This window comes from Syngnathoides biaculeatus, chromosome 21 (genome assembly GCF_019802595.1).
Source record: "Syngnathoides biaculeatus isolate LvHL_M chromosome 21, ASM1980259v1, whole genome shotgun sequence".
NCBI classification, from domain to species: Eukaryota; Metazoa; Chordata; class Actinopteri; order Syngnathiformes; family Syngnathidae; genus Syngnathoides; species Syngnathoides biaculeatus.
The window spans coordinates 2,224,690-2,240,712 of record NC_084660.1 but is presented as its reverse complement, the minus strand read 5'-3'; the positions used below and the strand labels follow the sequence as shown (position 1 = coordinate 2,240,712).

Below are 16,023 nucleotides of genomic sequence, written 5' to 3'. Positions count from 1 at the left end.
GGTAACTCGGGGGGGGGGGGCTACAAACCAAAACCAAAACGAGAAGCAAGAAGTTTCCTCTCCTGCTCCTGAAAAAAAAAGTGGGCAACTCGGAGAGACCCCAAAAACCTTTGAGTCCTCTTTGCTTGAAGTCACGTGGAGCCTGTTGGAAAAACATTTGTTCCACAATCATCATAAAAAGTCAGCAAGCAGGTGGCTTCTTGTGTTGAGATGGAAATATGATTCGGAAAGAAAAGTATTTCATTTGTTTTACTTTCACATCTTCAGGACTCGTGCACGGTTTTGGCTCCAGCTTTCTGTGACTGGACCCATTGTGTCTCCGTGGGGGGGGGAGCTTTTGAAAGACCTTATCAAGTGCCCAGTAATGCGCGAGGCTGTATTGCATTGTTTTGGGGGCCCTGCCAGGGATTGCGATAGCTCGACGATAGCGCGACTCCCACTGCTTTTGCAATGGCCGGTCGTCGGGCCAACGGGGCCGCAACGCTCGTATTGTTGTGCGGCTTTCAGCCGGAGTTCTCGTCAGGCCCCGCTTAGTCTCTTCAGGATGTTTTGGGATCTGCGTGTCTGCGCGCACTTTCTAAAAGTCATTTCCTAGTCGTCACAAAGGAAAACACAGCGCAAAGTGGCTAATAATAATAATAATGTCGATTAACCGTGAGATGGAGGGAAAGCGGCTAAAGGAGGAAAAGAATGCCGCGGCGGAGATAACGTCTGCACGGAGGGGACTGGCCGCGTGATGGGCGGTTCCCGTTCAAGAAAAACACTTGGCCTATTGTTCAGACATACAATAAAAACATCGGGTCATCCAGAATTGAAAACCCTAGAAAGCCATTTGCCAAAATTGGCCAATGCCAAGTCTGGCTGAAAAGCCCGCTTCCACTTTTAGACCTCCGTGATTGCGCCCTAAAAGGGCCGCGAAAAAGCTTTTTCGCTGAGTTAAGCGCTGCTTTGGCAATCCTTCATCCTCGCCTACTCCCTAAGAACTTGCGTTCGACACATGGCAAACATTTCCCAACAATGTGAATATGTGAAATCATTGCAACCTGCGTACAACGAAGCCAGAAACTACGGCACGAAAGAACATTAATGGTGGAAGACGTTTGAAAGGAATTGGCCAACAAAACTTGGCATTTGAATTAGGCTGTGTAGACCTCTCGTCATGAAACTGGAACTATCACGTGGCCGCTTACAAAAATTTATCTGGTTTGTGTCTTTGTGATTGTAACTTGATGCCATGATTTATATATATATATATATATATATATATATATATATATATATATATATATATATAATATATATATATATATATATATATATATATATATATATTTAAAAAAAAAAAACATTGAGGTTGTTTTTCAAGCCCGGACAGAATCTGGTTCCGATGAACCAGTGGCACCGGGGCGTGGTCTTGAGCGCGTCCGGATTTTTCTTTTTCTTTCTTTTTTTTTTTTTTTGGCAGCTTTTGAGCTCAAGCCGGCCGGGCACATCTTCCAGTCTCGTTGACCGACTGATCCCGACAACACCTCAGAAGGAAGCTGTTGCAGGTGTGGCCTCCAAACTCAAATTCATTTTTCTTTGAAGAAAGGTCTCGTGTGAGTCCGGGCCTGCGGAAATGACTCCTCCGACCGCTCCTCGCTTCTGTATTTGGAGCCGTCAACGATGACAAAGGGGCAGAGAATTTGTCAAAAATGGAAACACATTGGAACAAACTCCTCTGGTGGTTTTCAGTCTAATCAAGGATGTCTGAGTGCGCTTTTTTTTTTTTTTTTTTTTTTTTTTTTTCCCCAAACACGCAGCTGGAACATCCAAAATGCAAAGACAGTACAGACAAATGCTTTTTTGCCTCATATAGACAGAAAGTTTCCATCCCGAAGGTTGACCTCGACTTCCGACGCAAGTGAGCCCCTCTCAAATCGCTGCCTGGTCCGGCCTGTTCTTGGGGTCGCGTGGTGGTTTGTGTCGTCATTTTCTTCTTCTTCTTCTTCTTCTTCCGCTTTTGTCCTTTAATTTGCTGAACAAACTGTTTGGCTGCGTCCAAACGGGCAGCAGATGGTTCTGCTTGGAGCTGCTGTCAGCAAAGTATTTGCATGACTAATGCACATTTAGACCCGCACTTCTAAAGAGTCCTTATCCACAAATGTTTCATGTGACATACATCGTGGAGCCCCCCACATGAACTCACACTATTCACCCCTGAAACTTTTCATCCACACTTTAAACGCTCTCACATCATTTCCTTTGAAAACCTTTTTTTTTTTTAATTGAGTACTGGACATTGTCCAAAAGTTCGATTAGTGTATGAACTGTAAACGTGAGCAGAACTTTTGTGCAAATGTTCCACATTGAGATTTGCAGGTTTGGCAGGAAAGACCAGATTTCGGATTTTCATCATTGGCATTGTGCTATTTACATGTGGAAAAAGAGATGAAGCTAAACTGGTCCGGCTGCTGGTGAGTCTCAACCTAGCCCCCCTCCCTTCGTCATCTGCCTCAGTCTGCGCTACCCCCCCTCTTCCTCCTCACTGTCCCTTAAGTTCTCAGTGAGCAGCACAAGTGGCCTTAAATTGTAAAAAGTAAAAAGAACACATTGATGACTTTTGAAATCACCTCCCTTCACTGATATGTATGAACACATTTGTCCCGGCTTGGATTTCTGCTCCACTTTCCTTCAATGTTTTATTGTCTGTACATTCTTTGGTCTGGAGTTCATATCTAAGGATCCCCTGGCAAGACCGGCAGCAGATTCGTGATTGCTCCGCAAAAAAATCAATCCTTCCCAGAGGATCAAAACACGTTCATCAGCAGCCTCACGTCTTCTGGTTTGCTTTGGCTCAAAAAGGTTGTTGGGACTTTCTCCCTCCTTTTATGCACGGCGATTTCCTCGCTTGTCGAGCGGTTCCGCATATCCTTCCGAGCAAACCGGGAAAGTCAACCTTCGGCCCAGCCTCTGTCCTTTTCCGTCTAGCGGGTTCTGCAGACTCCACCGCTCAGAGGTCCAGTCTGAAGGCTCCAAAATAGCTGGAGGAATCGTCGGCGTTGAGCATAGTGGGCGACGAGACTGAGACAAAGAGTTCGTCGCCGGCCCTTAGCTCAAAGAGTCCCCCTTGGTACACTGAGTGGAGAGCGTACTCTGCCTCGGGCGCCCAGCACTTGGTGCCGACCCCCTTGAGAAGCTGCCGGGAGGAAAAGGAATGGCGTCAGCGAGTTCCCACGCTGCGAGCGGGAGCAGCTGACCGGCATACCTGTATCGGGCTCGGGTAGGAGGTCTTCTTGTAGACGCACTGCACCAACTGGTGGCTGACACTGCGCTGATCCGTGTCTCCGCTGGCAGGCGACGGGTAGCGGAAGTAGACCTGAAACGCGCGGGACACACTTTGGAAACGTCGTGGAAGCGGACGCAGAGGAAGCAAAACCGAAAAGAAAAAAAAAAAAACCAAACTCACCTGCGAGTACAGGTAGTAGCGGCCGTCCTGGGGAACTCGCAGCCTTCCGTTGCTCAAGGTCATGTTGTGCAGGTGGGCACCCAAACTGCGGTTGGCCCACGAGCGCACCACGTGGCGGCAGGACTGGTGCAGTCCCAGCTGAGGGTACCCTGTGTGGAAGAAAGTCAAATCGGCTCCGGTCTTGCCTGAAGGCGCCAATTCCAAGGAAGGACTCTTGGAGCCTCTCACTCCTTCCTGCGTGTCCACAAACGCTTACCTTGCGAAGCGGTGTCTCGCAGAGTCAAGTGGGCCGAAGGCCTTTGCACGACTGAGCTCAGGAACTTGGACCCGGAGTTGTTGAAAGAGCGAGGCATGGTCCTGGCCACTGCGGTGACAAGAAGATACGCTCGGGGCACAACTCGCACCCGCATCAAAGTGTGCGTGCGTGCTGCGTGACTCACCCATAAAGGTTTGCTTGGAGATGATGTTCTCAGTCACCTGCGGGAAGAAGAAAGTGGAAAGAACTTTCACTACACACGTGATCGAGGTAAGATAGTGAGGGTGAGTTGCTTCATTCACTTTCCCCCGACATTGTGCAGATGAACGAGTCAATGGTCATTCTTTTGTCTGAATGGAGTAACAGCGTTCACCTTCTTTCACATCTGTTTTTATTTTCGCCACACCCGGCTCGTGTTTTTCCTTCTCGTTTGTGTCTGGAGGTCCCCCCCACTTATTGCCTCTTGGCATTCATTCCACTCAAAAGCCCTAAAAAGCTTGTGGCCGTGCGAGCCTGCGCTCCGTGAGTGACTCAAGCGACCTCTCGGCCATGAGGGTGTCTAACGAGGGCTTCAGTTGGAGAGGCAGCAAGCTTCCACCCGAGATGCTCTAAAGGTCCCGTGTTTTGGCTCCTTCGACATCCATAGAGGGACTCGGTAACGTGGACATTCATTTCAAAGAACAAGAAGAAGCAGAAAGTGAGAGTGAAGGAATGAATCTTTGTCCCTTTCATAGAGTCGCCTTGCACGCCAGAGTCCCAGCTTGTGCACACTCTTGCAGTTGCCCTCAAATGGCAGACGTCTCTCCCTCTTCATATGTTTGTTCAGTCCACGGTCTCGCTCGGCCGAGCGTGTCGGTCTGGGCTTTGCGTTCCTCAGGTGCTGAGAGCAGAAAATTGCCTCCTCACCCGTGAGGGGAAAAAAGGAGGAAATTGGCAGCACATTTGGTTTTGAGCTCCCAAATTAACTTTTCGTACTCTTGCGGGCCGCCGGGCCATGGTCAGATTCCGGAGCGAAGCCTTTGCAGACCACATTGAGAATTAGCAGCGGTTCCAAAGTGGGAGAATCTGTCAGCGTTGCCCAAAAGATGGAAACTGACCTCCGGCGTGTCAATCACACCGTCTTCTACCCCGTCGTTTTCGAATAACGCTTTCCGACGCGACACTGCATCGGGGTGCCACTCATTAAGCGTACAGCTTTTGGCCGCTTTGCTTGGAAGGCACGCGTACTCCTGGATGTCGACGCAAGCTCGTCAAGACAAGCTGTGAAAAGGAGCTGCTACCCGTCGTCGGTGTACGGCCTGACGAATTTAGTGCCTCTCGTGTCTCGTAGGCAGGTGAAGGAGACGAGAGAAGACGAAACGGGAAGGAGACACTCTCGTGAGCTCGCTCAGAAAACCGGAGTAGATTGTGAGATGAGAAGGACGATTCCAGAAGTTGAGGCATTGTTGGGAAAAGGCTGGTATGCCGGGAGGAGGGACAAGCAGGCACATGAAGGAACATTTCTCCTGCAGATTAGTGGGCGGTGCAACCCAATACTTGAATACGCTGCGTGCCCTCCACAGGCCTGGGCTGGCTGGCTCGCTTGATGATTAATTTGCCACATGACGCTTGCAGGAATGCACAAGGCGCCTTTTCTCAGAAAGGAAAGCGTTTTGGAGCTCCGAGTGTAGTGTGCAGGGTTAGCGCACAAATAGAAACACGGATGATGTCATTTTATACACTCGTTTCCTTCTTGTTTGGACATATTGACAGTCATGGAGAAGGAAGTGCATAAAACCTTCCTGGAATGCGTCCGGTGTGAAAGAAGAAGGAACCCCGATGGCCGAGACAGCCAGGGCGCCTCATCTTCAGCCCCCACCCCGCACTATCTGGGGAGTGGAAAGACTTCCGTCCTCTCTCTAGCCCAACACGAGCACTTGAGTGTGACCGGCGTATCCGCAGAGTTCAATAGTCCCAAGGTGAAGACGCAAACACTGTCGTCATCCTCTGCAGAGTCCTCTGTGTTCCTCGTGGAGTGCTTCTCGAACGCGGGGTACCGAACCCCTGGAAAGGGGCCCTTCGGTCCCCGTACGACCAATGTCAGAGTTTGCTCGATGTTGTCGACAGTAAGTCGCACTCTTTTCCAGTGAGGGTTGGACTGCGCAAAGGCTGTCCTTTGTCACCGATTTTGTTCACAACTTCTATGGACAGAATTTCTAGGCGCAGCCGAGACGTAGAGGGTTGGTTTTAGCATTGCGTCTCTGGTTTTTGCAGATGATGTGCTTCGGTTGACTTCATCAAGCCATGATCTCCTGCTCTCACTGGAGTGGTTCACACCAGAGTACCCCCACATCTGAGCCCATGGCCCTCAATCAAAAAAAGGGTGACGTGGGCTCTCCGGATTAGGCTATTTAATTCTACTTTGTGGACCGCACGATGCGTCACTATATACTGCTTCCTTTGCACAATTGACACTCTTAACACACTTATCAATATAGATTTGATATCTTGCACGTCTTATAAGGAATAGATCCTATAAACACAAATGCCTCTTGTTCTTTGTTCTTTGTTCTGAATGTCGGTACCAGGGAAGCACCGACTGCCGGAGGAAAAAAAAAGTCCTTGTGTGTTTTGACACACTCGGACACTATTAAAGCTGATTCTGATACTGAACTCTGTGTCGAGCCGCTGCTCCTTCGCATCGAGAGGGGCCAGATGAGGTGGCTGGGGCGTCTGATCCGGATGCCTCTCTGTTAAGGTATTATGGGTACTTCCCAGTGTCCAAGGACGCGCTGGAGGGACCGTCTCTTGGCTGGCCTGGGCATGCCTCAGGATCCCTCCGGAGAAGTTGGATCAAGCGGCTGGGAAGAAGGACATCTGGGTATCCCTGCTAAAGGTATTCCCCCACACGACCTGACCTCAGATAATGAGATGGATGGATGGATGGATGGTGGAAGTAGATCACATCAGGGTGACGGGCAAGTGTGTGTATTGAAGTTGGAAAAATTTAGTGAAAGGTGAAAATGTACACAAAGACGACCGTCACTAATATTGTATCTTCCCGACCTGCTAAAGTGGCTTCCTTTGTTTGTTGCTGTGGTCCATTTGCACCAGGGCGGGTAGAATTAGGTGTCCTTTCAAAGATCACCAACGGTGCAAGTTTTGTGTCCGGTGTCCTCTGTATTAATGCCAGGACTTGTTTTCCACAGCAGTGTGGAGCCCTTGACTCACCGGCGTGATTTAATTGAGAGCAGATTGTGTCTCGTTTTCTGACAAATGTTGGACTTCCACAGAGGGAGTTCCCCGTACGCCAGAAACTGGCATCTTTGAGCTCCTTAAGCCAGTCCCTTTGCATCTCGCAATGTTCCTCTTGCTATCTTTTCACCAGCGAGTGCCGCTTGGGCCCTTCCAAGCAAACAAGCTGAAATGAAAGCCAAAGCTTATCATCTCGTGCCGCCGGTGCCATCGTGCTTACTCGTCAGCTCTAAAAATAGCAGCAGGTCAAAGTCAGTGCCGGCCTGCCATTGGCCTGCGTTTGGCATGATGATGCAGTACTCCTTCATACTTGATTTGAAGTGCTGGATGACGACAACAACACACGCACCACAAGCTGTATCTAAGCAAAAATGAAGGTCGGAGGTGTTTGTGTCATCGTTGCAGCAGCCTGATGGAGGAACAACAGTCCTCATCCATCAGAACCAAAACATGCTTGCAGAAGAAGCGTCTCCTGTTGGTTTGTCGAGGGCGAGCCTGCCCAGGCCCAAGGACACATGGTGTGTTTTCCCCCCTGACCGGCCCCCACGGTCACACCATGATGACACACCCCCCCCACCCCCCCCACCCCCACGTAAATGATAACCCCGCCGACGATGGCAGATTCCACCACCCGGACTCGGATTTCGTGTGGAGATCCGAGTCGTTTTGGGACCTTACCTTGGAGATGTAGGCCTTGATTCCCTCGGCCAGCTTGATGCAAGGCTCTCCCAGCAGCTGGGCCAGCTGCTCCGGGATGTCCTGGTCCAGAGCGTTGAGCAAGCTCAGACATTTGAGCTCCTCCGTCACTCCCTGACTGCGCACCTGCATGCACAACGCAAACAAGAAATGTCATCTGGACAACAGATGAGGGAATAGTCCACAAAAGTCAGCATGTGAGCGCTGACTATGTGCTTTATCATCCTCCCTCTGTCATTTATCGTTGTTAATTACAAAGTCTCTTTGCTGATTAGAAAACCCCACCCCCCCCACCCCCCCAACAATTGCTTGAGCCCAGTCTGAGAGCACCGCTTAAACGCCGCAGCAGCTCGCTGCCGTAGTCGCTGTACAGAAAGATAAAAAAACACTTTTCGTTCATGTCTTCAGTTGTTTCGCCGTGGCAGGATCCGACCTGCCGGTAGAAGTGGGTCAGCGTGCGTGGCGGGGGGTGACTTTACGGGAAGAGTTAAGATTCTTCGAAGGAGCGTCAGTGCCAGTGAGTCAGCCTTCGCTGGCTGTCTGCTGATAGAATGATATTCGCATGTTTTGGCCACCGGTACACCAAGTTTCCATCTTTCCAGACTTTTCCTCACTCGATATTCAGTCGTGAGCAAATCTCCTGTTGTGACAATTTCATTTTATTGTCACCCCCCCCCCCCCCGTCCGGTTGGGACACGGCTTCGCCTTTCAAACTCCTTTGTTCTGTTACGTGGACGCTCTCCTGAATCTCTTTTGAGAGGTGCGAGCGATCGACTCCAGCGATACTTGGCTTGACTTCGGTGTTGTGCTAAGGAAGCGTTTGCATTAGTTTTTGTCTCGCTTCCCCTTGTGCTAATCGAGCGGATGACCGTGCGCACCTTGTGCTACTTGAAGCGCTAATGCAAAACAGGCGCAGCGACTGGAAACGTGGGCGTTGTCATCGTTTGACCCAAGGACGTCGAATAAAAAGTGGACTGCGCACAGGCCCCTTTCGCGTGGTCAACTCCCGGTCAGGGCAAAACATTGCTTTGGGTCTATTTCACGTGAAAGTTGACATCCTTTGACGTCCTCACAATTGTACATTGTGAAACATAATAGCATCCAATTTGATCGGAATATGTTAGGTTCAGCTTTTTTGTTGCGCTGTTGGCTGTCAAAACCGTGCAGGCGGTCGCAAAGTAGTAACTTTTCACTGGTAAGTGTGTTTCACCTTTACCTTCATAATTAATTCTCATAAATGTATTGCATTGTTTTCCATAACAATGTGTGTATATTTAACCACATTTTTTGCCCTGACCGGAAGTCAGAGCCTGTTGACCATGGCGGAACCGATGACGGATGCAGAATGCGCAGTCCACTTTTTATTCTACATCATTGGTTTGACCTGAAAACGCAGAAACGTGGACCCGCCGCATCATTTTATGCGGCCCACGAGAGCAAATCTGGCGGGTCTACTCCATGTTTCTTGCTCAGTGGATGCGTTCAAATTGACTTTTGGGTCCCAGGCAAATGGCTGCCTTTCCAGTAGCTATGTGCGCACTTCGGCTTTAAAATCTCGAGTTCTCTCGCTAACTTGCTTTTCGATCTTTTGGGTATAGAATTGATGCAGTTCAATGCAAGGTGGCGCAAACATAGCGAATTTGTCGAATTGAATGAATTGCCCTTGTGGATGAATAGTGTCTTTCTCCATTCGCAAAACTTTTCCTAACCTTTTTTTTTTTTTTTTTTTTTTCCCCCCCCCACCAAACCCCTCCTGCTTCCATTGACCATCAGTAATGATTTGCTATTTCCAACTCAATGTGAAATGCAGACATTCCAACAGCTTCTTCCGTCCCGAACAACTCACTTCCAATTTGATGGTGACACGTTGGCAATTTTGCGCATCTCCGTCGGGACGCTTCTTCGACATCATTTGTACGCTCGCTGTCTTATCTGGTGTCCCGTTTGCATTCCAAGTGGCCATGCGTGTCTTTGAGCCCTGGGCACCATTTGGCTTGACCCAGCTCCACTAACCACGATGCCAGAGGACTCTGCATCATTTGCACAACTGCCATCATTCCAGTTGCGGTACACTTTGACCGAACAATGACTTGTTTCTTTTTTTTCCATCCTAAATTGTGTCTTTAGTCACAGTGGCTGTTTTGTTGTCACACTGGAGTGGCTCCAACTACCGGGGCCAAATTCTTTGTCTTGTAACGTACTCGGCCCATAAAGCAGATTCACATTCTGATGCTCATGTGTATGATGAGGTGATTTGTATGTATTTGCTTGATCTGATTTTTATCAGCTGAGGGAGACAACAATGGCTTGCCTTGAAAATGAATTGGACACCCCTGCAAACTTTGAGAACATTGCTTAGGTTAGGTTGGCGGGGGGTGTTGTAACACAAGGCCTTGATTGATGTTTGTCAAGTACTTCCAGGTCGTTTGGTTATCTTGACCTGTTTGGGCTCAGAACCTTTGAACAGTTGGGTGAAGCTCCCCCCAAATCGTTGGCATTCTCCCCCCGTCGTCCTGGAGGGTCTCCATTGAAATTCACGCCATGGGAGGAAGGAAATCTTTTGATTGATGGGAGCCGTTGACATTGCTTTAAAGGTTTCAGCTTCTGTTGTCGGTGTGCGACACGTGCAGCTGCTGTCTGGCCCCAAAATGCAACTTCCAAGTTTGTCCTCTCATGAAGAACTCTTCCCTCGTTCACTTCTCCCAACAAATGCTGGGAGGCAACCGAGCAGTGGCGTCGCCAGAGTTGATGAGCTTCCTTCCTTCCTTTCGTTTCTCTTTTGTCCTGTACTCTCTTCTTCTTTTCCCCCTGTATCACAAGCACTCACTTAAATCATCACCATACTCTCAGCTTGCAACTAGAAGCCGTGTGTCACTTTTCCTTGAGCTCCGAGTGCACGGGTGTCAAACTCAAGGTCTGGGGGCCAGATGTGGCCCACCACGGGATTGTATGTGGCCTGCGCAAGCAAATAATGTCAACTTTGCTGATTCTTGTTCGAATACGTACCAAAATTTCAATTTATCCTGTCGTAAATGACAACATTGAGATATTGCAAGGCTTTTGGTGTTACCAAACATGGACAATAGTTGAAAAACCCGTGATTGCTGATTCCCAAACCGGCTCCTCAATTTCATGTGGAAATATGATGAGGCGATTGAAGATCGTAACAAAGTCGTAACAGCCCTCTGAGGGAAGCTTCAACAACAATGTGGCCTGCGACAAAAAAATTAGTTTGATTTGACTTTTTCTTCACTTTGATAGGGTGACACTGTGGCGACCAGAGGAAAGACGTTCACGTGAAATGTGCCAGTAGCAGCTTTTACTCTCTCAGGAAGTCACAAACAATACCACACTGTTCGCATTCAAGTGTATGTCCGTGCTCGTGTTGGTGTTCGGGTTTGTGTTCTTTCTCCCTATCCAGCCTGTTTTTGGCTGGACAACAAAACCCAAAAAGTATATCTGCGAGGTCTGCTTGGTAAGCACACCGCAAACTGTGTGTGTGTGTGTGTGTGTGTTTTTTGGCAGTCCACAGCTCTCATTTGAAGGGATTAGAGAGAGTTGAGAGCGGCCACGTAACCGAAATCTAGCAGGCCAGAGGGACGGACGAGGCAAGGCCTCTAAATTTAGACGTGCGCTTTTGGGTAACACACAATTTATTTCTTACTTGTGTGCTTGGCAGTGACACACACATGCAGCTGGACTCTAAGCATGAAATCACTTTGGCCAAAGACGGATTAGCTCGAGTGTCGAAGTGAAAGCAAACGTGTGGGAGGACGTCCAGCACGTCTGTGTCATGCGCTCGCATGTTTTCTCAAACACGGAGAGTGTTTGACAAAGGGGGGAAAAAAAAAAGAGACGTCGTTCATTTTGTCCGAGTTGTTGCAAGTTGCCTTCGGCCTTGCCTTCATTAAGGGGTACGCGCGTTTGAAACGTTTGATTTTTACTTGATTGAGGCCCAATGAGGTGGCGGATTCCTTGTAGGAAAGTTCATGTGGCGCGCACGTGCGCGCGCCTGCTTGGCATGTGTTTAACGAGGCTCCGGCGAGCATCCGCGTCCACTCGGGAATGCTGCGAGAGACCAAACCGGTCTCAAGATGTCTTTTGTGTGGGAGAGTACACGTGGACGAGTGATCGGAGCGATCTCGGGCCTGGGCTTTGCCGATCGCTGATCGGCCATTGCGAGCTGCGCTCGTCTGTATTCTGTCGCGTTTCGATGGAGTTGCGGGGCGGACTTTGTGCAGCTCTTTTGTGATGATTGCGATAGCGATCGTTATCCCACGTCGCGTCCAAAGGTCGGCGTACGCTTCATCGGGCTGAGAACGAGGAAATAAGCCGACAAACGGGGCGGCGCTTTCCCGTTTGTTGCTTGACACTCTGCAAAGCGCCATCTCAGCTCTTTGCAAATATCGCCCCACCGTTCACTTCTGACGATCAAGTAAACACACGCCATGATGGCATAAACGCAGCAAGGCTCGCCGAGGCCGCGAACCGGCCCCCGGCGGCGATCGCAGGGCGGCTCCGGGATCGGCTTAGGTCGTTGCGTTTGGCCTGACGACGAAGCGCAAAGTTGACGACTCTAACGCTAACATTTAGCGTTGCCGCCGTTCAAATGGTCGTCTAAACGCAGTCGTGATCGAGAAACGAGCTGAGAATGAAGTTTCAACCTGTCTGCACAACTGAGCCACTACTTTGGCTTCCTGTACGGAACTCATGAGCGAACAAAAGAGGTGACTCTTCCCTTCGAAAGTGGACCGGGGGTCCCGTGAGGGACTTGGAGAAGTGACTATGGATGGACATGGCGCAGGTGCTGGGCGTGTGCTGGCCGGCCTGCGGGGGCCGCTACGACTGCGTGTTGTGTGCTGGGACCCCCGCGGGTGCTTCAAAATGTGACCGAGAAGCTGTGGGCCTTCCTGACGCCGCGCCGCATGATTGGCTGCGTGCCTCTTGACACGTTTGCAAACGTTTGCCCCACACAAAGTGACAATTGAACTTATTTGCACCCTTTGCTGTAAATCTTGCTGAAGGCTTTTTATCAGGGAATTGTTGATGGATGGACGGAGCAAACAAACTGATAACACACACGCAAGCGCACGCTGACACGCGCGCTAATGGGCCTTCGTACGTGGGAATACAAATATCCAGCCTCAAAGAAGCTTTTTTTGTTTGAAGACGATTGTGGGGAGAAGTCATGCCCCCCCCAAATCAGACCCGTTTAAGTCCGCACAGAGAGAATTTTTTTTTTCTTTTCTTTTTTTTCGTGCAGGAGACAGAACTTAGGAAGTGAATGACTTGTACAAATGAAGAAATCTTCAAAATCTCTCTTGCGTGTTTTCTGGCTGCCCAGCGGCAGGCCGGGTAAGACTTGGCGACATCGCGACACTTGTCAACTTTGGCCTCAGGCGTCAGAGCACGTGCGGCATTTGAAATGACTTTTTAATTTTGTTTTTTTGGTCTTATTTCTTTTGGCAGACTGTCGTGCGACTCGGCCTCACACGTGAGGGCCTGCTGCGTGTTTGCCGGCAACGGTGGATAATTCCTCATTGTCCTGTGTTGTTGCTCTCCGCCGGCTGCTTTTGTTTGTTGGGGGGGGGGGGGCATTCAGACAAAGGGGGAATTCCCCTCAAACGCCCACACATGCTCAGGTCTCATGCGTTTCATGAGGCCTGAGCTCGGCCTGAAAACAAGTTCAGGGCTGAATGCACAATATGCACAGTGTTATTTGGAAAAGAGGTTTTTATGTGTTCCCGAGGACGACTGCGCGCGTCCACTCGCCTGTGAGCGAGCTTCTTCTGCCTCTACCTCCTTCCCGTCAGAGAACGTGGGCGCAAATTAGCACCGCGCTTGGAATAACAAGGATAAAGAGGCTGTTGGGGCAACCGTTCCCTTTGGGGATTTGAATCGGCGCAGCGGCGGCCTCAAATGAGAACAAGAAGAAGAGTGCCCCCGCACTCTGCTGCCTGCCCTAACCCCGCCAGGGAAGACCACGGCCCGCGTTTTCACACCTGGACACATCTTTGCGTGTGCGAAACGTAAACTCGGATCAGGGACCTCAGATTCTCACACGAAATCCAGAAACTGCCCGTTTTCATTTTAGTTTTGCGCCGGAAGAAGAACGGTTCCAGATGGACGCTCCACCTCTGTGAACTTTTGTTTGGATTGTTGCTTCGCAGAAAGGACCATACTGCTGTGATTATTTCCAGAAATGAGCTCCAGTGTGTCATTTTAGGATGACTTCAGGAGAGAAAAATGTCCTGAGCTGCCGTCCACATTTCACTGGAGCTCCCCTGAGCAAAGGTGGAAGTTCTTACCTGGGAGATGGACATGTTCAGGTAGACGAAGAGCCCCGTGGTGGAGGCCACCTGCAGCACCACCACCACCGCCACCACCAGGGCCACCCACATCTTGGACGGCGTTTCCCGCCTCCCCCCGGCGGCGGCCGGAACCATCATGTAGGTGGCGGACTCGTTGCTAACCGATCGGAAATAATCCTGTTGCTCGCTCGGGCTGGCCATGGCGCCCCCCGCGCACGGACCCCAGAGGACGGTGGCAAAGTTCCCTTTAAATCTCCATGCAAGAGGACGCCAGCTTACAGCGGGGATGTGGCCGTGGCCGCTGGAGCGGAGGAGTGGAGCTGCCTGCGGGACGAGAGGGGCCGGCTTAACCTCTTCATCACCCGGGCGGGGGATTATCGGGGGGGGGAGGAGCAGCAGTAGGAAGGCGTGCGAGCAGCGCACAACTTTTCCACCTACTTCGTTTGTTGAAAACACGCTTTCAGTTGCGAACCAGTTTTATGTAGGTCACAGCGCACACGTCTCATTTTTTTTTTTTATTGCTTTGGGAAGACTTAAAAACACGCAGTGACACATTGAGGCCACACAAGAGCGCTCCACCTCCCAAACTAGTGTGAGCACAACAAAAGAAACCGAGACAATGGAGCCGCTCAGCTGTGTGCCGTAAAGACTTATTTTAGGTCTGCGGACTGGCTAATTTCGAGTAACTCGTTGTCTCAATTTGAATACGACTTCGATGATTGATTTCTTGGCCTCTTCCTGGCCACGATGCGAGATCAACTCAGTACTTGGGAGAAGGCCGAACATTTGATTTTCATCTTGCAATGGTAGTTGGCGAATGGCCGAACACACACTTCCCCGGGAGATGGACGGATGACTCTTTGTGGCCCACCTGACACCCTGTGGCTCCCCCCCACACCCCCCGGAAAGAATTCCAAGGGCTGCTCCAACAAGTTCTGCACTCCATTTCACCAGAGTTCTCGGTGAAATCAGTTGACGCGCGGGAGCTGGGAACCAATTCCTCTGCCCGGAGGCAATTTGAAATGAATCTATTTCTTGTAAGGATTCATCAATTAAAGAACAAACACAAAACATTGGAGAAAAAGGACCTCCTGGAGAGGTCATCTGAAATGGCGAGTTCCTTTTAGCGCGTTGAGACGCGCCAGCGTTTGACGCCTTGTCACGGGTTTAAGCGGAAAGAAGCCAGGCGAGCTCATCCGAAAACATATTGCAGACCATGATGATGTTTTGGGTTGCGGTCTGGTGAGGAAAGCATGGTGGGTACGTGTTTGGTGTCTGCAAGGTCGCACGCCCGGACCGCAGACGCTCAACAAGACTCCGCTCGGCACCTGCGATGACGCCTCAGCTGACACGAGGGCTCCGAGCAGCACTCAATGCCGCCTTCGGGCATTTTTGTCAAGACAAAGAAAACATGTTGCTCTCCAGAGTTTGCATCAAGTCACACGTGCAGAGTCTCAAGTCTGGAGCAAAGTCAAATTGTCTCAAGTTAATGCCACTCTTCCTTAACCTTTGCTGGAAAAAAAAAACGGGTTCGACGTTGCTTTGCTCGCCTGACGTCATCGCGCGACGTACGGCGAGTATTGCTGACGTAACCTCCATCTTGAGAAGTGAAGTGTTTGCCCGTTGGTTCACCCCAAGAAAATGACAAGCACAGCAGAAGCTCTGTATTCTTCCTTTTAGACTTTGCAGCAGTTTGCATTGCACTGTAGGTCAGTCTCGGTACTACAACTGACCTCTGACTTTGGTGTGCGGCCTTCTGTGTTGCTCTTCCTTTCCAGTACCCACAAGAACAGCAGTCGAGACGATGTTTTTCCCTGTCATTTAAAATTGGTTCCAAGCCGGAGTCTCACTCCACTCAGGTGACTGACTTTGTTCTTCAGCCTCTTTTCATCCGACTTTGCCTGGCACATGCAAACCTTTTCACCATCACGAGACCACACATTCAAGTGCTGCTGCTGTGTTATGAGCCAGTGAGGTCACTTTGCAGACTTTGATCGCCGACGCCATAAAAGACCATCAACGGCGAGCTCCTCGCTCGGTGACCACGTGCCGCAGTCGATTGCTCACACTCACTGCAA

The 16,023-nt window shown here is 50.1% G+C and overlaps 1 protein-coding gene across 1 annotated transcript; it reads right to left on the bottom strand.

Moving 5' to 3' along the window:
• Window positions 1–1,340: 1,340 nt before the first annotated feature.
• On the bottom strand, window positions 1,341–14,285 carry tnfsf10l (TNF superfamily member 10, like). The gene is made up of 7 exons (XM_061808221.1): window positions 13,943–14,285; window positions 7,617–7,760; window positions 3,889–3,925; window positions 3,705–3,812; window positions 3,449–3,597; window positions 3,248–3,358; window positions 1,341–3,178 (listed from the first exon to the last, which is right to left on the bottom strand). Exons 1-7 carry the CDS (start codon window positions 14,144–14,146, stop codon window positions 2,993–2,995), a joined length of 939 nt encoding a protein of 312 aa, XP_061664205.1. The 5' UTR covers window positions 14,147–14,285; the 3' UTR covers window positions 1,341–2,992.
• Window positions 14,286–16,023: the final 1,738 nt, after the last annotated feature.